Source organism: Cyprinus carpio, chromosome B19 (genome assembly GCF_018340385.1).
Source record: "Cyprinus carpio isolate SPL01 chromosome B19, ASM1834038v1, whole genome shotgun sequence".
Lineage (NCBI taxonomy): Eukaryota > Metazoa > Chordata > Actinopteri > Cypriniformes > Cyprinidae > Cyprinus > Cyprinus carpio.
The window spans coordinates 20,312,295-20,338,669 of record NC_056615.1 but is presented as its reverse complement, the minus strand read 5'-3'; the positions used below and the strand labels follow the sequence as shown (position 1 = coordinate 20,338,669).

The window sequence follows — 26,375 nt, the reverse complement described above, 5'->3', positions numbered from 1 at the left end:
CTCGATCTTTTTTTTTTTTTTGGCTGGTACACAAATTGGAAAGGAAAAGAAAAAAAAAGCTGCACGTAAATGGAGTGACGCTCCCACGCTGCGAGGATGTTTTACCTGATTTTCCTGAGTTTCGCTCTTCCTTTTAATAACCCCTTCAGTCCCACCACAATGCCCCAACTTTTCACGCTCTATTTTTATTTCCTATTATTTCTATTCGCCAAACAATCACTTCTCGCTTCAAAGATGGCAGCCAGGAACACCTCCTCCGCTGGTGCGCTTGAGTTTGTGGCCCCGCCCACTGAAACGCCATTGGGTACCAGCCATCAGTTCTTTTCTCTCATTGGATTAGAGGAGCTGTCGATCTACTCACAGTGCTTGACAGCTTCCGTGCATAGCGACTCATGGTTGGTGTATACAGAGAGGTTAAAGGTGTACCGGGATGTCTTGAAATTTTCCGACTTATTATATGGCCTAGTAAGTACTATTCTGTAAGTAGTAAAAGAAAGCGTAATTTCAGAGCAGGTTTTAGAATCGAACATGTTGCTCACCATCAGTGCAGTGATACTTGTAAACAGCTTGCTTGGGAAACTGATGAGATTTAACAATATGAAACCTCATGAGACTGGGAAAACCTGTGAAATAATTTGGACCAACATTTGTAGGTGCTGCGCAGTTACTTAAAAGTATCAGTCACGATTGTTACACATCTACTACGAAGTCCACAAAAGTGAATAAAATGCAAACTCCATAGCACAACAGATCTGCTTTAATGAATTCAAAAATATTTAGTCTTAAAGATAATTATATATATACACCAAATATATTTACCTTTAATTATTTACTGTTATTAATTAGTAACACACCAGATTCCTCTGACATGCACATTAACACGAATTTCAAATCTTCAACATTGTTATTGTTAAAGGAAAAAGAAAATGTAAATGCTAGCCGAAAAACCAACAAAAAAACAGAAATGCTAATTTGAAATAAGTTAATGTACTAAAAGTGAAGTAAAATTCGAGCTATGTTAAAAAAGGAATAAAAATTAAAATGTAGAAAAAATGAGCAACTTTCTCAAATAAGATGCTTTTTAAATGAAACTATTCCATTAAAAGACTGTTGATTGTAAAAGACTTTTACTACTGTTTGCATGAGAAAATCAAGACATTACCAAACTTATTCAATGAACAGAGATTGAGACCGAAACAGACATTATCAACACACTATGAACATAATTGTTCAGGCTGACATAAAAACACACAATAGGCCTATTCAGGTTTCTACCAAACACGCTTGTTAACACCACAACAAACATGATTAGAGTAGAATTAAATGCACATAAACATAAAAACTGGTGTTTGCAGCATGTTGCTGCACGGCAGTGATAAACCCTTCAGCTTTACATAGAGAAAGAGAGGGAGAAAGAAGTGTACTTTGGTTCAGATTCACAAAAGACTTCATAAAACCAGTTAAACAACTACCACAGTCCCTCCACGGCATCTCAATACATCCCAGTTTAATTGGAAGTCCTATAACAAGCTGAGAGACTATGATGAAGCAATCACGGCCTCCACAAACTTCAGTGGCTTTGGAAAAAGTAACACTACATAGCCCTTAAATAAGAAACATTCAACAATCTGTCATTGATTATAGACACTTGTGGTACATGAGTGTATTTTTCCATTTACTGATTTCAGGTATTAGCATTCACTAAATGGTCATAGTTCTATTTGAATAAATCAGCAAATATACAAGTCTGATAGTGCCGTACTATGTAAGAAGCAATAAGCAGCTTAAATATTTATAATTAGAACCTAGATGAAGAAAATATTGGTTCAGTTTAAAAAGCAGGCATGTGACCGGCCAAAAATAAAGTACAAAAATGCAACATATTGCTTCTTAACAGAGTAGCATGCAGCGTCTCGCAAATCAATGACAACCAGATTCACAACTGATCATACTTCCAAGAGTTTTATTATCAAAAGTGGCCTATTATACTGAAGAAAAACATCACACATACAGAAAAGGTGCCACACTGGACAAAAATGCCATCACCATCTAATGGGTTGGTGATATGTACGGAAGAGACTAAGTTTAAGAACAAAACCAGACAAAAACTGGGACAGTCTAATACCTGGAGATATGAACTGCAAAAAGCTACAAAATGGGAGGGAGACGTGGTGAGTTGGCCAACAGAGAAGACGAATGACTTCCGAGAAGGGTCTGTCACAGTGGGATATTCAAATGAGAAATAAAAAGAGATAAAAACCAAGGTAAGAGAATGAAATATGTTTTCATTTGAATTACCTGGCTAATAAGGACATTTGGTTGGGTATCAATAGTTACTTCGTCTTCTCTGATGGTCTCAGTATACAATTAAAAAATAGTAATTTTATTAACAGAATAGGTATGACAGAATATCTCCGGCTAATGTTCTTAAAATACAAATGAAAGCAAAAGCCCTCCCATAATTGCTCACAAATCATCTCAGCCAGAAAAAAAAAAACAGAACATTCACCTTTTGGCTTTTTTTCTTTAAAGAGTACAAAACAAATGTTCCCCCTTTTGTCAATTTCTCTCTCTTTTTATGAGATATTATCACAAAGCTTCTACTCCTCCATCCTATTTTTCTTGCTCTCTTCGTCTACCAGAAGTCTCGGCGGTGGTAAGCATCTGGATCGCAGTACTTGGTCACCACCACCCGGTTGGCGAACTTTCTCCCCGTTAAGGCCTGCATGGCTTTCTGGGAGTCAAAAACAGTTGTGAACTCCACAAAGATCTGGAAAAATAAAACAGATCATGAGTTGGATTGTGTATGTTTGTGTAGCGCTACCAGATGTTCATTGCTGGAGGGTTCGAAGTCAAAGTGCTTTAATCAGCACCTACATAAGGGCTGAAGAACCGCAGAGTTTGACCAAATCGATGGCCCCCATCCATCACTTGAGCTGGTTTGGTAAAGCTTACCTTGCCGGTTCCAGGGACCTCAAGGCCATCGACAGGCCGGGGAATCTCTATGCTCTTGACCTGGCCGTATTTGGAGCACTCTTCTTTGACGTCCTCAACTATCTCCTCGTACTCCTCATCGTCCAGGAGCTCCTCTGGAGCCACCATGTTCATCAGGCACAGGACCTCGGTGGGAATACCGCCCATCTGCATCATGGGGTTCGTCATCAGCCCCGGCACTTGCAACGTCACTGGAATCTCATTTATACTTGTCTACAAAGGGTTAGTGAAAGGAAAAAAAGAAAGACTCTCATTTAAAATAATGAGCTCACTATCAAGGTTTTTCCTAGGAAGTGCTACACTTTGATTAAAGACTTTTTTTGGAACAACACGCACAGATGAGACCAGGAATATATACACTACCTTTCAAAGGTTTTGGGTGAGTAATTTTTTTAAAGAAGGAAATTTAAACTTTGTTCAGAAAAGATGCATTAAACTGCTCAGAAGTGACAGTAAAGACATTTATATTGTTATAAATACTTCAAATAAATGTTTTTTTTTTTTTTACTTAATATTTATCAAAAATTCACAAAAACATTAAGCAGCACATTAGTTTTCAATATTGCTAATAATAAATGTTTCTTGTGCAGCAAATCAGCATATAAATGATTTCTAAAAGATAATTTGACACTGAAGACTGAAGAGTAATGGCACCTGAAATTCAGCTTTAGATTACAGAAAAAAAAGACAAAAATATAACAGAAAAAAATAGAAAGCAGTTTTTTTTTAAACAGTATTTTTAATCAAATATATGTGGCCTTAGTGAGCATCAGACTTTCAAAAACAAACAAATTTTACTGACCACAAACTTTTTAGCAGCAGTGTATTAAGAAATTAAAAAGGGACTATTTTGAATTTATGTTTTAAAATAATATACAAAATATTTGAAGTTGGACTCCATGCTCACCATTGTGGCATTTTTGGCTCCTACACTTGCCCTCTGAACCAGCAGCTTCTTATCTGCTAACTGCATACCATTCAGTCCTGCAATAGCCTGGAAAAAATTATTAAGAGATTAACTGTTAAAGTGGGCCAAAGGACATTAAAATCCATGGATACCGTGGAAAATCAAACCATGCCAACTCACCTGATCATTGATGTTAACATCCACATATTCACAGAAAGCGTAGCCCTTTGAGAGGCCGGTAGCACTGTCCTTAACCAAATTAAAGGCTTTGAGAGGTCCAAAAGAAGTTAACAACTCTTTAACCTGAGGACATAAAGAAATCAGTTCAAATTGCTATATCACACCTAACATAATCAGGAAAAGGCAACAGAAAAGAGTTTCGTAAAAACGTTATTAATGGGTTTTTGTGCCAAAAAAATTTAAGCTTTTCCATTACCATTTTCTGCTGTGAGTTTGCTTGTGTCAAATAAGCATGTATCAACCTGTGCCACACAAATAATTAGCTACTTTTTTTTTTTAATTAACCATTGCTGCTCATTTCTCATGTGGGACTGAAGAGAATACATATAGCCAAGACAAGCACAATCTGGACAAAAGTTACCACATATTACTGTTAGCTCTTATGATGTTTAGGAATAATGCAATCTATCCTACTAGCTCATTTTTTCAATGTAACTTACTCTAACTTACTCTATTTTCTGCAGTTTAGTTCATTGATTTTCAATTTCAACCTTTATGACCCCAAGGCCCCACATTGTCCACAACAATATTTGAAGGCCCCATGATTTTTCCAGTTGTTCATGATCTACTGGATAAGAATTAAGAGTACGGATTTAAAATATATATATTTTTTATTCACAAGAACAATTTATATTCATTATAAAACTGTCCATGGCATTTTAATATTTTATTAATTACCATGACCATTTACAGGTCTAGAATTAACATCAGGCTACTTTTCATATCCAGGTTTTCTAAAACCAGGGGAATGTTGGCTCTCCAAAGAAGGGTGAATTAAAATAGGAATAAATTATTTTAAAGCATCTTGAGGCCCCATGAAAGTTTCCTAAAGCCCCTTAAGGGGCCTCGGTTCCCATGGTTAAAAACTACTGGTTTAGATTTAATAAAAAAAAAAAAATTCTTTACAATAAAAAGTAAACATATGTTTTCATGGTATATTAGGCTTTTTATCTAAAACGGCTTAATAAAATTTGCTAAAATATGCTCTGATACAATATGCATGTTATATAGACTTTCTACTAGAAACCATTTGTAACCAACCTGGTCGTCATTGAGATAGTTTGGCAAACCACCAATGAAAAGCTTGTGAATAGAGTCTGGTACAACAGTGGACACCACACCTGTGGAGCAGAGAGAGAACAGCCATTAACAGACAACTCACTGGCAGAAGAAAATAAAGAACAAAATGAGAGGGTTGAAATCAAGAGAATAGAAATAACAGCCTGGTAACAGGCTAATTTTCTTAGGGTCGAGTTTAAATAAAATTTATTCACCTAGAAATGCAAATCTAATACAAACATATGCTGAAGCTATTTGAAATCAAAGGAAAATGTCATGTTTCTTGTGATCTGAGATCTCAGAGGGAAATGTAAAGTCTGTGTACCCGGGACATATACGCTGGGGTTCTCGCTCATGCCAGGTAACGGCTGATAGTCATGTGGCCGGCGAATCTTTAAACTCTGCGCCTGGAAGATGATGCCATCGAATGCCATGGCCTGCGTGGTCTCATCCACCGATCGGAACTGAAGGAGGAGAATAGTAAGAACCCAGCTTACCTATTCATTAGCAATATAAGCCTCTGTCAGTGAACACAGGAATTTCTCACCTCAAGGAAAGCAAAGTTCTTGTCCTGGTTAATCTGGACGGCGAGGACAGCGTTTCCTGGGGCCTGAGTCAGACCGCCGAGTCTCATCTGGGCATTGAAGAAGTCCATCATAGATTCCTGAGGAAGAAGAATTATGATTGAGCTATAGAAAAAGTTTCATAACATACAGGTATTTAATTTCATGTTGTGAACAATAAATTATTAAAATGGTATATGTTAAAGTGTACACTATTTATAGTTTGTCTAAAATAAGAAACAACTTTAAATTAGATTAAATAAGATTTTCTAAACCCTACATTTTACAGTATTATTAAATTATAAGTTTCATAAGTGAGCAAGTGCAATCTAAATGTAAAAACAGAGGAAATGAGAATGCACAATTTAATATACAATATGCTTCTGCATAATACATCTAATCGTGCCAGTGTCCTCTATGTGGATCTGTTCTTTAAAGCCCTGCAGAGAAATTCTAGTATGTGAATAGTGTTCGTTTAACACCTCTGTGATGCCAAATGGGATGTTGCCAACGTAAAGTCTGCGAGCCTGGCGAGTCATCTGACTGCCCACTACAGGTACCGGGGTCGGCGTTACTGCCAGGCCGTCTGGCGTCATGGTGGGCAGCAAAGCAGTAGCTGGGATCTGACCAGCAGCTGACGGAGAGACAGAGAACATAACTGCTTAACAACAAAACACGAATGATTAAATTATATTGTTATTATCAGGAAATGTTTGTAGAAAAAAAAAACTGAACCAAAATAAATAAATACAATAAACACAAAAAGCAAGAAACAGAATAAATCATACTTAGTGATAGGTGTGGGTGATATAAGTAAAAAAACAAACAAAAAAAATGTTAATTTGATAATATATAGCATGATTATAGAAAGCAATTTAAAAATCCTACTAAGAAATAATAAAAGGTCATTTTAAAAGCATCATTTTTTTAAACAGTCATTTATAGAGCCTTCTACACATTTCTGTGAATCACTGCAACCGGTATCATACTCTAAATGGACACAGGGTAGTGTTTTATGTCATGTCCCTCACCTTGCATTGCCTTGTACTGCATGGGTGTAACATGTTCAAAGCCAGGAGGTGGTACATCCCAGTACTTCTTAATTTTTATCTTCTTTTTCTCCCGTTGAGGAGAACGGCTGATTTACAGAAAGGCAGAGAGAAAAAGAAAAGTACTGAAGTTAATTAATTTGTATTTAACTGGTATATTAAATGTTCAAGAATATGATAAGGATGAATTTTTATCTGACAGAGCTAAGACATTTTATTATATTTTATATTATGCCTTAAAATCCTAGTGAAAAGTAGAGAAATCAAAAGCATAAAAATAAAAAAACCTAGATAATAATAACCTATAATTGTTACGACTAGCACTGATTAAAAAGATTTTACCTAACACACTAATACCACACACAGAGAAGGCCTTTAAAAGAACAGTTCACAAATTCAAACTGGCTTAAATTTACTTAGCCTCAGGCCATCCAAGATGTAGATGAGTTTGTCTCTTCATTGGAACAGATTTTGGGAAAATTAGCATTGCATCATTTGCTTACCAAAGGATCCTCTGCAGTGAATGGGTGCCATCAGAATGAGAGTCCAAACAGCTGATAAAAACCTCACAATAATCCACAAGGGTTTACTTGTGGATTATTGTGAGTTTTTATCAGCTGTTTGACTCCATGATGACTCCATCCAACCAATATCAGCTTTTGAAGCAAAAAGCTGCATGTTTGTAAGAAACAAATCCATTATTGAGCAAAATATAGTCCATAATAATGCTTCCTCCAGTGAAAAGACCATCTCCTGTTGTCCTCTTACATCAAAATCCACCAACATATTTGTTTTGGACAATTTTCCACTTATAAACAGTGCTTGATCTGTGCATATTTCTCTCATGATTCAGATGAGAAGACATTTTCACTGGAGAAAGCAATATTATGAATTTGAGGACTCCTATTTTGCTTTTCACTTTACTAGACTTTAATTGATGGACCAGAGTTGTGTGGATTATTGTGATATTTTCAATCAGCTGTTTGGACTCTCATTCTGACGGCACCCATTCACTACAGAGGATCCACAGATGAACACTTTTTTCGAAATCTGTTTTGATGATGAAACAAACTCATCTACATCTTCTCCTACATGTCCTGAAGGTGAGGATTTTTTTTTTATTATTATCATATATTCATTTTTGGGTGAACTATTCCTTTAACACAGAAATTATAGTAGTAATTCATCTGACAAATGCCTTCAAAAAGTCACAACACAAATTTTTAAGATGTAAAAAAAAAAAAACATGACAAAACGGGGTCAGGTCAGGCCAACTGCAGTATTACCTGACATTTTCTTGGGGATGGTTCTGAGTATGATCACTGAAATGACATTTAAGAACAGGGTTTGACATCCATGTAGCTACTTTGCAGTAGCTTAAACCACGTACATAAACAACTGGATGAGGTTTAAGAGCTGGACTAATGATTTAACTGGGTAACTTGCCTTATTCTTGATTACTGTGCACCACTTCAGTTTTACATTCAGAGCATCAAGGGACTCATATTGTAATCTATTACAACAGGGCTCAACAATAAGATTTTATTCTGCTTGCAAGGCTTCAATAACTTCAGAAAATCAGATGTTTATATATGCATTTACATCAACAGGCATAAAGCTCTCACTCTGTGCTGGACCATCCTCATCAATGAGCCTGACAACAACTCTAACCTGCGTCTATGGCGGTGGTCCTTGCTGTCACTGCGGCGTTCCCTACTTCTCCTCTCTCTGCTTCTCCTTTTCCTCTCTCGACTGCGGCTGCGTGATGGGCTGCGTCGCCGGTGACGGTTCTCTTTGTCCCGCTCTGAGATAGAATGAAGACAAACATGCAAAACATGAGCATGCAAAAACGTCAGACAAAGCTGCAGGTTCCTGAAGCAAAGAGAAGAAAGGAAAGAAAAGGAAAAAGAAGAAGCAGCCCAATCCAGCTGCAGAATTAAAGAAAGTAGAGAGATATTACGCAGCTTTTCAGTTTTCACAGTGAGTATCTGGAGGAAAAAAGGAAGATTAGATGGAAAGGAAGAAGACAGGTTGTGCATGCTTTTCTACAAATCATTCTGGGATACCCACCATGACCGTTTAGACTGTCACCTGTGTGGAAGAGAATGAGAGAGGTTAAATAATTTTAATTTATATAGGACTTTATACAACACAGATTGTTTCAAAGCAGATTCATAATAATAAACAGGAAAACAACAGAACAAATGCTGCGAACTGGAGGGAAAGAGAAAGTTAATGCAACTTATAGCAAACGTCTTATAAATCCTACAAACAGAATACAAAATGTGTCACTAATGACCGGTGACCTGACAACAATACTAAAGTTACAAAAAGTCAAAGCTTTAAACTACATTTAATTTCTAGGACAATTTTCACATATAAAACCCTCTCAGCACTTATTGTAAATGTATGTTTTAAAAAATTTAATTGTGATTACAAAACATTATAAGAGTATAACACATTTTATAAGTACGTTAAGCTGTTGTTGACCCCTTTAAATCCAAACAACTTTGCATAATTTAAATAAGTATCGAATCAGTAAATACCAACAATTACCAACTTTCAAATGTTTATGCATATTTACAGCTTCTTAGATCTCTTTTCTTTATAGGTTAGCATAAAACAACAATATAATTCAAGTGTAGAATGAGTTTTGTTACCGTAAGCATCAACATGTGACTTTATACTCACAACAGACACCACGTTTAGTTATTACGATGTTATGCAAGTGATTACTGCTCAGGGCAGTCAATAATGAACATTTATACTCACCTTGTTTGTTTTCAGAAAGCTGTCTCTCAAATTCATCAAAATCAGACATCCTGGTGTTTTGATCTGAAGCAGAAACTTCAGTTAACACTCTTACACTTATAAATAAGCTTTCTCGGTCACGCGCAATTTCAAGGGACGGACTATAAAAATATAGATGTTTTAAGATGTAACACCAGCATATAGAGCTTTCCGAGACACGCAAGTTTCGTGCAGAGGGAAATAAACGCGTTGCTTCGGATGGTTGTTAGCTGCTAATGCTAACTTAAACCGGTGCGGGATGCAGGAAAATAAACGGTTTGCGTCGGCAATATAGATGATTAAATCGCCTATATGTAATGATTTGCTCTTCAGATATATTCCCTGATAGTCAAACGCTGTTATTTGTCATTATTGACTCTGCTGAAGTCTAGCTCGTCTCGGCCAAAGAAGCTAACCGCTTACTCCGCGTTGGCGGATGCGCTGATCGTTTCTTCACCGAACAAATGTCCCTCTGAACAAGAGCTTTGGCGCCTTGCGTCCCCTACAGGCCTGGAGAGAAGCGTTTTTCAATTTCCGTCCACTTATCATCCACAAGTCATTTTAGCTTTGATTATTTTAGATTACACGTATTCCTATTTAAAAACTATATAGTGGAGCTCATGTTGAAAATGCATTATACTTTAATCTTATAGGCATACCATGAACTAGTAAGGAATGTGGTGAACAACAGTTTCTCGTAAATAATATTTTAAATCAATAAACAATCTCAGAGTTTTGACTTTTCCTTGTAACCTCCTGAGCAGGACCGGCACACAAAAGCATGGAAAAAAAACCAATGTCTCCAATATCACACACTTTGAATTTATATAAAAAAAAATTTCGCCATTGTCAATAACAACAAAGTGCTTAAATAGTCCCACATTACAACAAATAATGATGGGTTTGTATTTTTTAAACAAAGGCTTCTTTTGTGGAGTCTGAAATGATTTGTCAGAATAAGTCATTTACTGAGACAGCAGTACACTTCAAACCTAGAGATTTCAATAATGTAAACACAGTAAGTAGAAAAGTAGTACCTTGCGTGATCACCAAATTATGAACTCAAACAAGACAAAGTCGCTTTCATTGAAGGACAGAGTTTCCAAACTTTACAGTATATGTAACTTAAGCATATCTACAAAATAAGAAAAGGTAACCCTTTACATACAGTGGTTGACTATTTATTTCACAAATATTCTTCTCCCTTTACGTTTGGTCAAACAAGCCATTCTTGGAATCTACACATTTTGAAGAATTTTCTTTATTAACAGAGTTGGCACAGAGTTGGGATTTAAACAGTTTTTAACTCCAGATGTGTAGATCTAGAATTGAGGTAGAAGAAGAGAAGGAAAAAAAAGCCAATAAAAGGTCAACGAATGGACTCCATAGTATCCAAACCATTATGTCAATAGCGCTGGCTCCCCCCCCCAAAAAAAAGAATACATTTATGGAAATTTAGTGTCTGAACCTGTATGAAATGGGCAGCAAGAAGTTGCTCTTCTTCAAGGCCTGAACCTTAGCATGAGTGTTCTCGCCAAGAGCTTTATAGCAGCGTCTTGCATAATCCAGAAGCTTTTCCTTGGAGGAATCAAACTCACCAACTTCAGATACCTTCTCAGGAGCAGCCAAAAGCATTTCAGCAATAGGAGTGGTGGAGGCGATTGTGTTTCGGTCAACCCCATGGACCTGGAATGCTCTTGACATGCTCTTCAACTTTTGATAGGTGACAAGGATCTTATTGTAACGAAGAAGAACACCTGCAGGGTCTTTAACTGTGAACAAAATTGCAGTTATTAGATATTTATTAAATATAGAGAGTTGCTTTGAAATTTATAGAAACCGAAAACAACAACTCACCTCTTTGTCTTTCCATGCTTCGTGCAATACAGAAAACACGTCGTCTTTTCACACCTCTCTGGCCATTCTGCCTTCCTGAACGGCTCTTACGTGAGCTTTTACTATCTGAATCATCCCCATCATCATCTGTAACAACCTGCTCCTCTTCCACAAAGTCTTCCTCTGCTATATACTCTTCCTCCTCAGTCACCTCCTCATCTTCTTGATCTGAGGTAAATAAAAAGCAAAAAAAAAAAAAAAAAAAAAAAAAAAAAAAAACACCTTTACAATTTAAACTAAATTTTCATTGCAGATCAGTTTTTATTATAGAGTTATTATTGTTCACTAAAGTAACACTAAAACCATAAAAAAAATTTCACTATTCAATATAAACATTAACTGAAATAAAAATATTTACAAATATTTTTATTTCCACCATGGTAACATTTCTTGTTTTCATTAAGTTTAAGTTAAACTACTAAAATAACTAAAACCAAATAAACTAAAGATTAATAGATATATTAAACTACGTAGATAAATATGTTTGAAAATAACAAAACAAAATTGTTTTGTTCAATTCAAATATGAAAATATAAAGATAAAATCTAATGCAAAATACTACCAAAACTATATTATTTTCATATTAAAATAATACTGTTAAAGATAAAGAATGCAATAGTGAGGTTGGTGCAACTGATTTTGAACACATATTGATTAAAAAAAGAAGAAGTAAGTAGGTCTAAAAACAATAACAATAACAACAACAACAACAAAAAAAAAACAATTAGCTGTTATTTCTGCTGTGCTTCTTGTTGTGTTGTGCGATTTTTCCAGAGCGTGTCATCATGGATGATGGGGAAGGAATAGCTGTCTTCTGGGTGGGTGGCTTCAGAGTGGTGGGTTGCGGCTCAGCCTCTGATAGAGTTTCTTAAATTAAATAAAGATAACACTTCATAAAATTGGATTTTTACATTACAAGACACTACTTTGCACAAGCGTACCCTTTCCCGTCGTGCCATTGCTCTCCTGACTCTTGGTGGTGAAAATAAATCTGTCAAGTTGGCAGCGCAGGAAGTCCCTCTCCTCCTCCAGATCTTCGATGCGTTTTTGAAGCCAGGAGTTTTTTTCCAGAGAAATCTGCAGTTGAGCTTGGAGGCTGGTAATCAGAAGGTATGGACTGCAAGGAGGAATCTGACCTGACACTGACTCTGCAGAAGCATTTAAACATACTACAGTGTAGACCTCAACTGTGATAATCAAACATGTTACAATGTGGCCACATCACAGGTGTGGTCGTTTTGATTACAGAAATCAGAATCATCCAGGCTGCTGTCCTCCAAGGGGATGGAAATTTCATACCCATCTTCATTCTTCAAACCTGTCACCAGGAAAAAGACAAATCTGACTTGTATGGTCGCTGGGTTTAGGTCCAAACTGGCTTTTTGCTGGTCCAAAGTGGTAGACCTCCTTAAACCTACATTTTAAGGTCTCTAAATGATCAACACAATTAAAACCTTGCAGAAAAAGTTTTTTTTAGTATAATCTGACAATTCACCTTGAGGATGTGGTCTGTTTATCTTTATGAAAGTAAGAATAACTTTCATATTGTTAGTAACATTTCTTGGCCTGAAGAAACTGAAATTATCCATATCCATTATCTTTTAGAAAAATGATGTTAAAGTGTGCTAAGTTCAAATATGATACAAGATGTTTTTTGAGGAGTGTTTACTTGTACAGCATTTAAATATAATTTTAAGAGATACTAATGAGAGGTATAGTGACAACGGATATTCATATACATTTTATGTATGTAGTCTGTTATACAGTTTTGGTAGATTTACATAAGCTATTAGAATTGCTAATTTGCTCATTTTTGCTCAGTTTAGGCCTCTAAATAATTTTGAAGTGTTTTTCTTCCTTGAGTGTGAGCTCTATATGAGCCATAAAAGCCTGATGTATCATGATAAGAAACATTTGCAAACTTATATATATATATATAGTCAAAGATTTAAAAAAAAATCAATTTCAAAGATTTTTCTGTCTATTATCTCATATCATACCACAGTAAACCAGACTTAGACTAACTAGAAATAGGCTCCATATCCCAAAATCACCTTCAAACAATATTTCTCAAATAAGATAGGATTTTATCCAGTTTAAAGACTTTTAAAACTGAATAAAGTCTGACCTCTGCAGCTCCTCGTGCTTCTCTGAGCATCAGTCATCATGATTTCGGTTACATCGATCTGGCTGATATTCACAAATCTACAACAAAACATAAATTCTCTCAAAAACACGAATCCAGCTGATCACTAAACTAATCCGATACAAAACGTTGGAGCGAATGCATGACATAGAGCAGGGCGTGATGCAATTGATAACCATCAAAGAAGACTAAGTAGTTAGTTAGTCATTAACATTAACAAGTAGTTAATTAAACATTAGTTAATTGTGTGTCTCCCCGTCCTGTCAAACAGGGATGATTGTTTCATACATTACATGTTTCTGATAACAAGAAAAGCGTGCGAGTATACTTAAATTAGATTTGTAATATTGATTCGCATCAAATCGTTCCACTAAACTGCATGAGGCATGTACTGTACGCTTTTAATATTAGAGCTTATAAACTTTCAAATGGAACTTAAGGACCTCATTAGCCAAGCCCCATACGGCACTGCAGCGCGCATGTTGATTGGCTCTTGATTGTTGTTGTGCGCGTGCTTCGATCGCTGCATCATGAGGCTTGACTGACTGAACGACAGTCTGCAGAACGAGATTATCCGGGTGATTTAGAAATCATACGTCATATACGAAGTCCCTTTAAAGGGATAGTTCACCCAAAAATTAAAATTGTGTTATTAATTACTCACCCCCATGTCGTTCCAAACCCGTAAGACCTCCGTTCTTCTTCAGAACACAAATTAAGATATTTTTGGATGGAATCTGAGCGATCTCTGACCCTCCCATAGACAGCAAGGGTCCTTACGATCAATGTCCAGAAACCTAGCAAGGAGATCGGCAAAAAAAATCCATGTGACATCAGGGGTTAAACCATTATTTTATGAAGCTACGAGAATACTTTCTGTGCACAAAAGAAAAAAAAATAATAATAACGACTTTATTCAAAAATTAGTCTCCTCTGTCGGTGATCGTGTAAGGACCTTGCTGTCTATGGGAGGGTCAGAGAGCTGTCAGAATGCATTAAAAATATCTTAATTTGTGTTCTGATGAACGGTGAGTCATTAATGGCATAATTTTAATTTTTGGGTGAACTAACCCTTTAAAGCCTCTCGGACATGCAAGTGCAACTCCTATTTCTTTGAACGGGGAAACATCAAATTCTCAAAAACTGTTCACTAAGCTTACAATTAAATTTCATATTTGAAATCACCAAAGAAATCATACAACAACTGTGTCATAAATGTTGTTTCTTTTGATCAAATAAAATTTTAAAAAGCTAGATCAGCCAGTGCGCATGCGCAGTCCTAAAAGCACGTCAAAGAACGCTGCCTGTTTCTATAGCAACCGGGACTTCTAACGGCAGCCGCAGTGACACGCAGATTTGATTAATTAATAAATGTTTATTTTTTTTTTATTTTTTTTTTTACAAAGTAGCACGTTAACTTAATTATACAAAAATTTTAACATTTAAATTAATTATGTTATGATATTCAAACAGCAATATCTTTGATTGTAAAAAAAAAATAATAATAATAAATAAATAAGAAAAGGAAGAAAAGGAAGAACCGTTTTCAAGATTGTATTTACTTTCATTGGTAATTTTGCAAGTACAGCGATGATTACATAAGAGACGTTGCAGTACTTCACAATTTGCATTTCAAGGTTTGCATCAAGTTTATTTTTTATATTATTAAATATTTTATGTAAAATAGATCTGTCCCAATCGATGTCGATGTCTTAATAAAACAAGAATGATAATATGATACATATCAAATTTATGCCAGAGAGCCTACAATAGTTCCCCCATTATTGTTACAGCTACTGTACATTCATAAGACCTCAGTCAAACAGTGTAAGGTGATTAATTTTCATGATATGATGACAGAGTAATAACTGTTTTCGCTATTTCCACGGATAATCTGTTATCATGGTAACCTGTTTGAAAGGGCAGCGTTCCGGCGGTGTCAAATATCAACACGTCTGGGAGGCTCCGGAAACAGCTTCAGACAGGTTTTCTTCATACCTGACGCAGCTTCGCCTGAAAAGCGATGAGATATTTAATATGATAAAAAGATAAAAAAAGTGAAGATACGAGAATAAAGGTCAGTATACTCAATAATAATGCATTTTAGATCGATAAACCCCTAACGTCTTCGTGTTTGTGTAACTTCTGTGTGAAGATTAGACTGTCTATTGTTTGAGTGTGGACACTCGCACATGGTCTTTCTGAGCACAGAAAACAATATAAAATAAAGTTGGTGTAGTTATGTTTTGTAGAAAGCTAAACAGTTGTGGATTTGGCTTCATTTTTTACTATTTGCATTGTGCATTTTTACACTGTTTTATACATTGTTCATGAATGCATTAATGTTTGCTACAAAAAAACAACAACATATTTTACTGTCTGTTTGTCTCTAACAGTTAGCATGGCATGTTCTGGTTTGAAACGCTGCAAAGTGGCCCTGGGCTTTGCTGTTATTTTTGACATTTTTGGCTTTACGGCCCTGTTTCTGGGGCTCTTTGCGCCACTGGAAATGAAGGGGAGAGATTTTGGGGACCTTCTTGTCTACACTGGGGCCGTCTTGGTGCTGATATCTCTTGGCGGATGGGTCATGTGGTACAGCGGCAACATTGAGGGTATGCCAACACAAAAGGATCTGAGCGGAATCGGCGATGCTGTGGATCGCTTGGCCCGCAAACTCAGCAGGAAAATATATACACATCATGTCCACAGAGGGCCCTGACTTTTCGACGGTGATCCTGTTAGCTGATTTATTTCTGATTTCTATTTTTTAAATAAAAATGACAGTGACTCATTTTTGTGCCTGACAGATTTAAAGGGGAAAAATAGTATTGTTAAATGAAGTATTCTGACCTTACACCCTGCTTAGGTAAACTGCCTGGAAACAGACTGCAACAGAAATTTCAATAACTCTTTTGTACTTTTTTAATGTAAAGATTTGTTCCGTTACTGTAACAAGTAATTCAGAACAATACTAAACAAAATTGTTACAATTTTACTGTACTATAGTGCAATGTATTTTTTTGTTACTTTGTTATCAAGAAATGGTTGCATTGAACATGTATGCAAAATGTGTATGATCTTGATTGATATTTGGCAAATTGTCAGTATTGATTTTTTTTTATCAAAATGAATATGTTCAAGTGGCTAGAAAATTATGTTCCACCAATCAGAGAACATTTGCAGTACTTCATATGATCTCTAGGTGGAGACAAACGTGAAAATTTCATGTTCATATTTTTACACGTATAAAAATGACATTTTTGACAAATTAAAAGGTGTTTTTTTTTTTTAAATAAATGTTTAAAAATATGTATCCTTTATGTTGCTCTTTGCTACAGATGTGAGAGTTCTGTACATCAGTTTAAAAAAGTGTGATAAATATAAAACTGCATTATTGTTGTAGTTTCTTTTTGAAATATCTTAAACCCTGAATATTGTGTTTTTTAAGTAGATCAGCTTTCTTCTCTGCCTCTTCTAAAAGTGCCTCCAGTAAATAAAGAAGCTTACAGTTAGTCTGAGACTTAAAAAACTGGGCTTTATTTAGCTCTAGGGTCTTTTCCTGTTTTACACTTGATCTCTGAGGGCTTTTCTCGTTTTAAGCCGTCTAATGGGATTGGAACTTATTAGCACATGTGGTCTAAAAGTGGCATATTCTGTGTGGTACAGACTGCAGTGCGTAAGGGAAATTGGCCCTTGATATAAGAAAAATAGGCCTACAATGTGGAAAAAGAACAATGTTAGAAATACAAATCAATAGTAGTTATGCAATTTTAAATCAATAAATTGGTGTCATATAAGAGAAAGCAAATTGTGAAAAAGAAGCTAGCAGTAGTTATTTATAAATATGGTGGATCCCAAAGGACAGATAACCACCTCCTTTCAAAAAGATTCAAATCTGTGAGATTAAACATCTTGAAAATCTTTTGGACAGATTATTATTTACTCTTGTTTTTGAGGCAAACGGCTTAATGGTGCACCTACTGCATGATATACCACTTTGGAAGGAAACAATGATTGCTATTCTTTATTTCTATATTTCTATAGGGTGACAAATAGGGGTAAAATATTCCATGATGCTGCTGAATTAATATGAGCTTTAATTTCGTCAAGATTCAGCTATTTTTAACACAGTTTCTATCAATCTGACAAAAAAAAAAAAAAAAAATTGTTAATGCCTTATTTAAAACCATAACAATGTGTTTATCAACACATTTGCATTCAACTGCTTAATAAGTTATTGTAAGAAAGAATGATCAAGCAATCTTTTTTTATGGAAAGATGATGAACTACAAGCCAACAATTTATCACTGACTACATGACATTTAACTATTTAAATGTTAGATATTTTATTTAATTTGTGATATTTTATTAAATATAAAAAATACAGAAAACTGGGATTTAATTTTTATTTTTATTAGGTTAAGCAGATATGTTAGCTTACCATTTGCTGTAAAAAGAAAAGAGGTATATTGATTATAGATTAGGCATTTGTCAAAATAGATTAGGATATAGGCATTCACTGTGCTAGATCTTAGGACATGCCCACTGGGGAGCGTTTACAGAAAATCAAAATTATGTTTGGGTTTGCACTTAATCAAGCATTGGAAGATGTAATTAACTGGATACCAGTCATTAAAGACCTGTGCACAGAAACTTGGCTTTCCTTTGATGTCACGTGTTATGGTTCTTTCCCTCATTGTTCACTCTTTCCAGTGTGTTTATTTCTGTGTTCTCTCTCTCTTTATAGATGGAGGGATTGTCTGGTATGGGGACATTATCGTTGGCAGGACAAGGTAGACTAGGGACAGTAAGCTGATCAGAAAAGACTATCAGGATGTATTTATGACTCAGAGAAAATCCAACACTTGAAAAGGTGGAAAGGTAAAGAAAAAAAGATTTGATGTTAGGGAAGGATACAAATGAAATGTAAGGACAGATTGCACAGTGTGTCAACATTCAATCAGAAGGTTTCTAAAACCCAGTGGTCTTCTCTTTTTTTCCTAAAATTACTTTTAAACAATCATGTGTTTGGACAGTCTCCCCAAAGGTTAAGTGCCTTGGTCAAGGCTACAATAGTGGTATAAATCGCCCCTTACATGCCCCTATCAACCTTCCAAAAACACAATAAAAAATTTTCCCCATATGTGTACATATACGTATGTATTTAAATAATGCTGATAATCATGTCATTGCTCAGATAATTTCAAGTTTCAAGTGTTTTTTTTTTTATCAGCTACTGCAAATTAAGCACTAACATACATTAAGATGGTGTACACCTGGAGGAGAAGACCATTACCACTTAGTTTAATGAGATTTATGAAGACCTGAATGGAAATCCCTCTTTAATTTTTGAGGTCAGCGCACCCCTTGCCTGTTTTTCTGGAACTACATTTTGTATTTAGAGATGAAAGTCTTTGCCATAATGTTGTTTACATAAAACAACCAATTAACAGGCCACAAAAATTGTCATAATTTTATAATTTAACTTCTAAAAATCATAAAATAAAATGTAAAAATCTGGAATTGTGTCAATATGTTTCAACTCATCTAGGAATGCGTACTTTATTTTAGTCATGTTGTCAGGGCTGTTTAGCGAAAACCCAAAATGTGACTATAATTATTATGGGATTAGAAAAAAGTACAGTACAGAACAGAAAAAAGCAATTGTGCAAAACATGAAATGTAAATCTTGTTCTGGCTGAGCCTTGTGGAATCTTGTTTAATTGACTTAACCCAGCATGGAGAGGTTGCCACCCCTTTTTACACTGCCTCATTACTCTTCCAAACGCTACCTTGATAACATTCTTCATTCTTGGTCCACAACCACAGGTAAGCATTTTCTTTTCTATTCGTGCATACAGATTCAAGATTTTTAATTTCTCTCTAGAGCACAACTACTAATGAGCCTAGTGATTTTAATCAGAACTTGCATATTCTTTACTGGTTTGCATCTATATCAATCATTATATTAAAATACACTACATTAAACATTTATAAACGCATCCCAGTCAGTGGCTTTACTTTTTTTTTTCAGTGGCTTCTGAGTTTGTTTATTCATTTTTTTTTTTTATCCATTACTCCTTTTTTGTAAGAGCTCTGTCTACATCAAATAAAACCTTGGAAACAACCTTTATGAGACCAAGTCTGTAATATAGGTTGGGCAAAAACATAAGACTAAATTGCTTTTTGTTTACTGCAAGTTTATTAGGACACTTTTGTAATTTAATTATTTAAAAGGCATAGCATCTGATTATGTTAACTAGAAAACCTTGATAATAGATGTATTAATGTAATCTATGCACAGCCATAATTAAGTTACAATTTCCTAATTGCAGCATGCAAAACAATTGGGAACATATTTCAGAGGTTTTTTTCTTTCTAAAGAGAGGTACCTTTAAATCACATTTCTTCTTTTTTTTCTAGATTTGAAGTGTTTTCATATTTTTTTCAGCAACACTGACACTAATTTATCAGTAAAAGGACGATAAAGAACAACTAAATGCCAGTTTAAGAAACGTATATTATTAAGTACAATAATTTGTAAAAAAAAAAAAAAAAAAAAAAAATTGGTAAAAAGATGTTTGGTATCGTGACTTCATTTTAATGACAATTAAAAAAAATTGTAATTTTAAAATAAAATAAAAAATAGTTCACTTTTGTGTGTCATATTTTTTGTCATTTTTATTTTCTGTTTTGACTGGAAACCTTGACTGAGCAACATCTTCACTAAGGGCACAATTTCACACCTTTGTTAGTATATCAGTTTCTTCTATCTTCTATTCTTCTATCACTCAAAGGGAGGTCATGGGTAACGCACAGAGTGGAGGGATTCCCAGAGAGATCCTGGATGACCTCAAGCTGACCACCAGGTTCTCAGAATCTGATATCACCCAGTGGTATGAAAACTTCCAGAAGCAGTGTCCTACAGGTCGCATCACACTACAGCAGTTTGAGGAGATCTATGCTAAATTCTTCCCTGAAAGTGATGCTAAGGCTTATGCCCAACACGTTTTTCGTTCCTTTGACACCAATGATGATGGGACATTAGACTTTAAAGAGTATGTTGTTGCGCTTCATATGACCTCCTCGGGCAAGTCAGCCTTGAAGCTAGAGTGGGCCTTCTCACTGTTTGATGTGGACAAGAATGGTTACGTCACAAAACCTGAAGTAATTGAACTCAGCCAGGTAAGAAAATGATTATTTCACATATATTGTACACAAACGGCTGCTTAAGGAGCTGTTCTCCATCCTACTGGACAAACCTCTATTCCACAGATTTACTCTGTCCCAAATATATCTATCATAGGATTTACTATGAAAATATATTTCTATGCTTTTTATTTACTTGGTAGATTTAGCTTAAAGTGTGTCATTTGCCACTAACGTCACCAAACATTTTTGCATAATTCATGATTTCCAACAGGTTTCCTTGAACACACCCCCATCTATATTTGGTCAGACAAACAGATAGCCCCGCCCCCAAATACACCGGTTGAGTCAATGTTGATTCAATCACAGAATTCTTCACATATAATAGTATTTCAAACTTAATCTTTCTTATTTGTTTATTAAGTTAGTCATGCAAATATGATATGAAACATTACTGACGTAAACTCAAGACAGTAAGGATCACAAATAAAACTGCTTGGCGAAATTTTTCAAGCAAATTTCAGCCATTTTCGAATCTGCAAAACCAGGAGTTTCAAGCTCAAGCTTTTTAAAGATCAGATTCTGATTGGCAGTCAATGTTTTTATTTTTTTCATCATTCATCATCTGGAAAAAAATCGTTCTTAAAGTTTTTGCATATTATTGTTTCTGTCTCGTTTTCATTAGTTTTATCGCAATGCTTGTGGATTTCACTACAGAATGAAAACTTTAGTTAAAAAATGCTGACACCAATTGGGAATACATTATGATAAAACGTCATTAAAACTTAAAAAAGTAAAAATGCAGTCACATTTACTGTTGCTCAGTGAAATTTTGCTTGCGAAATCCAACCATTTCTGATTTTCGAGTTTGGAGTGTGAGCTAAAAAGTTTCCCACGCAGATTTCGCTCGTGTTCCAATTGGTCACACATATATCCATGTATTATTATGCTTTTTTTTTTACCTGATATATTTTTTTAGCTTGAAGTGTGTCATTTCTGTACCACCAAGGTCACCAAACAGGACTGCATAATTTGTGATTTCAAACAGGTTTCCTTTAACATGCCCCCATCTGTCATTAGTCAGACAAACAGATAGCCCCGCCCCCGAATACAATGGTTGAGTTGATTCAATCGCAGAATTCTTCACACATAATACTATTTGAAACTCAATATTTCTTATTTATTAAGTTAGCCATGCATTTTGTGGGTAAATGTACAGAAACTTTAGGGAGAATTATTTGGGAGTTTCAAGTGGGGGCTAAAATGTTTCCCATGCAGATTTTGATAATGAATAGTTGCTTGCAAAATTGTAGCAAAGCGACTGCATCTTAAGTTTGCCTGGTGGTGGGACACCCCATCTAAGTTATAAGGCATCATGAATGTATCTCAGACTCTGAGTCAGGTCATTTTGACAGTGACGATTAAAACATAAAGAGCATTTAACATTAAAGCTGACCTAAGAACAGCGATTAGAAGCATAGAGTGACATCATCCTTAAGCTTGAGCTCTATAAGGACTCATTGCGGAGGGAGGCAGAAGGATTGGGTGGTGGGTACTGTGAGAGAGATAAGCGCTTCAATGTGCAATCAGGATTTAAGACCATGGGTGCAGGGGGATTCAATGACATGTCAACTCTTAAGCCTTCTTCTAAGAAATGGCCGATCAATTTCCCAGGGAGTAGTGTAAATTGTTGGACAGAGATGTTGTAGTATGAATCAACAGAATAAATTATATCCATTATGTTATATAATCTGAAAACTATAGTGTAATATTACATGAAAGCAGGGCTGTCTTTTGGATTGTGACAACCGAGAACGCTCAGTTGTGAATACTTGTGAATTGTGGTACATGAGTACTCAAGGGGATGATATATTTTTCATTCAAATGACTGCAACTAATTTGCTCAGCAAGATTCTCTTCAAACTGTAGTAGCTCCACCATGACAGAAAATTTATTGCATAGAAGACACTTACAGCATCACTGAGAATGATCATTGAAAAGCATTCTCAGATGTGTCAAATACTAATTTCACCTGGTTTATTGGAGTAAAAATGGATAGATCACCACAAAATAAAAATTCTTTCTGAATTTACTTACCTTCTTGTCATTCCAAACATGACTTTCTTTCATTGGAACACAGAGAGAGAATCTTATCACTGAATAAAGTAAAATTAATGAGGGTTGTCGAGCTCCAAAAAATGATTATGGTCAACTCACACAAAGACAATAACTATAATGATAACTATACAGTGTCCACACCAATGCATTATAACGTTCTGTTCGTTATAAGTTCACACGGCAGTTTTGTCGTCTGAAACTTGAAATGCTTGATGTCTTTAAAGTCGTTTGTTTTCTGATTTGGCTATCAAGGTTTTTTATTATCAATCAGCAGGGTAAAAAAACATTCTGAAAGTGATTCCAATAATATTGTTTTATCTGTGTCGTTATCGTTATAGTTGTTGTATTAAAACATTATAGTTGTAATTACCGTTACAGTTATCATTCTGTGTGAACAGGTCTTACGCACTATATTCAAGGTCTTCTGAATTTATACAACTTGTTTTGTGTGAACAGACCAAAATTTAAATGGCTATTGAAACATTTCTCATTTCTGTTTCAGCATAACAATATTTTCGGATATTTATACATGGTTACAGAGTGATTAATGTAATTGAAAGTCTGTTCATTTTAGTCTTTTATTTATTACACTTTTTCACTTTGTATCTTTTGAGTTAGAAGTGCACTCCAGACATGGCTGTCCTCATTATCTTGCTAAAGCTCTCAAGTAAGACTGGCACAGCTGGCACCATTTAATCTATTTGTATTGGCCTATTGTTAGGTAACTTCAGTTATATTAGGTTGAGCCGAATCAGCATGCAAACAAATTACCAAACAAGTAAGTTAAGCTCTAAAGAAGGAGTAAGACATATACAGCACTGAGGCCAAACAGATAGGGAGCTGAGGGAATAAATTTAGCACATAGCCTAAACACAATCCATTAAAACTGAGCTAAGCATGGATTACAGGACAAAATAACAGATTTAGAAATAGGTTTGTGCGTCATGAGTTGTTATCCAAAGAATAGGTCCATGTAATGGCCAACAACATCGTCATACAAAAAAAAAAAAATTTCAGAAGTATGTCCTGCACAGCAATTATGACATCAGCTGAGCTCTGACTGAACTGAAACATTCAAACATTTTTAATAAAGAATACTATACCTTGACATGCAACATGTTGAGACCCAAAAAACACTAAAAATCTACAAGGTAAAATGTATTACTTGACCCATTAACAATGACACAAGTGTGAAATATACAGATTTTGTATTTTGGTTTTCTTATAGTGGCACAGTAGCCTAATTCAAATATAAATGGTCATTAAAACTATGTGAAACTAAATGAAAATTCCCGTATTCACTTGATAAGATTTGGTGAGTTCATTCAAGGCAAAAACTCTGTCATTTGATCCTGTTCTCACTCATTTCCCATCAGGCAATTTTCAGTCTCATACCAAAAGCGAAGCAGGCAAATCTTCCCAGTGATGAGAGTACGCCAGAGAAGAGAGCAGAGAAACTCTGGTCCATCTTTGACAAAAAGGACAACGGTAAGAAAGCTAACTTAAGAGTCTTATGATTCGTTGTTAATCGATATTAACATACAGAGAAAACATTTACAAAGTAAATTCTCTCTCACACATGCAGAACGAGTCGCAGAGGGAGAGTTCATTGAAGCCGTTCAGTCAAACGAGACTGCACTGCGGCTCATTCAGTACGACCATAAATGACCCAACATGATCATGTTCATGCAAACAGTGGTTTTGCCATGCTTGACTTCCTGTGCATTGGTTGTATATTAAATGTTTTCATTAAAGATGGGCCATCCTTAATTTGTGTGTCGCCATTGTGTTCTGCTAGTTTCATGTGTTTTTATTAAAGCAACTGTAAGTTTTCTTCTTTATCTTGAAATATCAGTTTCAAAATCATTCTGATGGTACACTCACATCTAATAAGATAAATGGCTTCTGTCTGTTTCCTACATTTCCTTGCTTTACAGCAGCAACAAATGCAGGTGTAGCTGTCCACTGTAATAGGCTGTTTGCACATGACATCATTGCTGTGGCGCAAAATGCAGCTGGAGGCAAGGAAATGATTTTCTATATAGGAATCTAGCAGATGTTTGCATTATGTCTGCTCAAGTCGGACTTACCAAGAAACTACAAGGAGCTTTTATTGTGTACGAAAATGTGTTGTTCATAAGGGGGAAAAATGTGAGAAATTGACTGAAAAACGCAGGAAAAGTGGTCTGTAACCCCATAGATATGTATAGGCTATATATGTAGGGGTAACCCTGCATCTGTCGGTCGGAAGGAGCCGAGTTGGATAATGCTCATGTGTGCAAATGGTTAATATAAGATATAATAATATATTAAGATCAAAGTACCTTTCAAAGAAAGTCTGTTCACTCTGCGACTTTCCTCCATCTCATCCATTATGCTTTTCACTTCCTGCCCTCCATCTGAATTTCCTGCATCTTTAGAATCACGTGATTGCAACAGTTTATTCTTCTCATTTAACTGTAGGGGGCTCCAAAGTCAAAAAATACACAAAACTACATACAGTTGCTTTAAGTAAAAGATAGCATTTTAAAAATAGTTGAAATATTATATTCTATTCAATTTGACTGTAATTTCTAGGTTAAGGGTATGTTTGATTTCTGTCATGCATTTGTTGAATTAGAGGTTTGTTTGGCACAGTTGATGAATGCCATTGTTTAGTGTCCATTTGAAATTGTTTAATTATTCTCTCATATTAAAATATGGTGTCATTTCATTTTGTCTTAATCTAAACAATCTTCTTATGGTTTATTTTACACTATATTACATTGTTATTGCAAAACAATTGTGTAAAGATTTTTTTTTTCTCCAGACAGAATATTATAGGTTAGTTATTGATTGAATGGAACAATAAATAGTAACACGTGTAATTATGTGTTGTGTATGCTTTTACCATAACTTAAATATGTATGCTGTAACATGACCATCACTAAGTGAACACTGGCTTAAAAAAAGCCCCCCCCCCCCCCTCTTTGTTTGTGATTCTGATTTTCTTTCTCATCATTTCTCATTCTCTCCATCTCTCACTTTATCTCCGTGTCTTTCTGGGGAGATTATTCACATAATCTTCTGTCCAGCTTTTGAAAGCATCTGTCTAAAGCTGCTGGTATTCCGGTTTTTTTTTTTGTAATCTGTCCACCGTCTTGTTGTATATTCAGATTATCTGATATATTGTGCTTGGTGATCTTATTGAAAGCTCAAAATATAAAGAAGTGAAGAATGATTGTACAGACTGACACAACCTAGAGAGTCAGACGTGATCCAAACTAAATTGAAAGCGCAAATGTTCTCAGAACTCATGGAGCTAAAACTCTAAATCTAAATCATGTGAACACAAACATATTTGAAGCAAAGGACATCTTTTTTTTTTTTTTTACTATTATTGTACAAACAGTAAAAGAAACATCAAAGACCTACATTTCAAATTGACACAAAGGTTCCCACTCTTGCATGTAGGACATGATGGA

At 35.3% G+C, this 26,375-nt stretch overlaps 4 protein-coding genes and 1 long non-coding RNA gene across 8 annotated transcripts in view; 2 read left to right on the top strand and 3 right to left on the bottom strand.

Moving 5' to 3' along the window:
- The window catches only part of LOC109083778 (CCR4-NOT transcription complex subunit 3-like), a 367,831-nt gene extending 367,573 nt beyond the window's left edge, over positions 1 to 258 (bottom strand). Inside the window, exon 1 of the mRNA XM_042744833.1 lies at positions 106 to 258. The gene's annotated coding sequence lies outside the window, so the exon portion shown is untranslated. The remainder of the gene's footprint in view (positions 1 to 105) is intronic.
- Positions 259 to 1,946: 1,688 nt separating this feature from the next.
- On the bottom strand, positions 1,947 to 10,092 carry LOC109111222 (splicing factor U2AF 65 kDa subunit). 4 transcript variants are annotated; one of them, XM_042744836.1, is made up of 13 exons: positions 9,585 to 10,090; positions 8,883 to 8,903; positions 8,484 to 8,616; positions 8,099 to 8,134; positions 6,795 to 6,901; positions 6,246 to 6,397; positions 5,748 to 5,864; positions 5,526 to 5,664; positions 5,183 to 5,262; positions 4,082 to 4,204; positions 3,902 to 3,988; positions 2,956 to 3,207; positions 1,947 to 2,770 (listed from the first exon to the last, which is right to left on the bottom strand). In XM_042744836.1, the coding sequence occupies exons 1-13, from the start codon at positions 9,631 to 9,633 to the stop codon at positions 2,636 to 2,638; spliced, it is 1,431 nt and encodes a 476-aa protein (XP_042600770.1). In that variant the 5' UTR covers positions 9,634 to 10,090; the 3' UTR covers positions 1,947 to 2,635. The 4 variants fall into 4 exon arrangements, with proteins under 4 accessions (XP_042600770.1, XP_042600772.1, XP_042600771.1 ...); XM_042744838.1 differs by lacking the exon at positions 8,099 to 8,134 and having other exon boundaries at positions 9,585 to 10,091; XM_042744837.1 differs by lacking the exon at positions 8,883 to 8,903 and having other exon boundaries at positions 9,585 to 10,091.
- Positions 10,093 to 10,456: 364 nt separating this feature from the next.
- Positions 10,457 to 12,719, bottom strand: LOC109111223 (coiled-coil domain-containing protein 106-like; the record flags this gene model as incomplete). Its single annotated transcript, XM_042745984.1, has 4 exons — positions 10,457 to 11,374; positions 11,460 to 11,666; positions 12,225 to 12,365; positions 12,440 to 12,719. Coding segments are annotated over 4 exons (945 nt in total), but the record flags the coding sequence as incomplete, so codon positions are not given.
- A 2,719-nt stretch (positions 12,720 to 15,438) lies between these two features.
- On the top strand, positions 15,439 to 17,156 carry LOC122140759. Its single transcript, XR_006157335.1, has 2 exons — positions 15,439 to 15,721; positions 16,041 to 17,156. It is a non-coding gene; the product is annotated as an uncharacterized LOC122140759 (long non-coding RNA).
- Positions 17,157 to 19,401: 2,245 nt separating this feature from the next.
- On the top strand, positions 19,402 to 24,681 carry LOC109111023 (visinin-like). Its single transcript, XM_042744789.1, has 4 exons — positions 19,402 to 19,473; positions 20,442 to 20,829; positions 24,288 to 24,399; positions 24,497 to 24,681. Exons 2-4 carry the CDS (start codon positions 20,449 to 20,451, stop codon positions 24,577 to 24,579), a joined length of 576 nt encoding a protein of 191 aa, XP_042600723.1. The 5' UTR covers positions 19,402 to 19,473; positions 20,442 to 20,448; the 3' UTR covers positions 24,580 to 24,681.
- Positions 24,682 to 26,375: the final 1,694 nt, after the last annotated feature.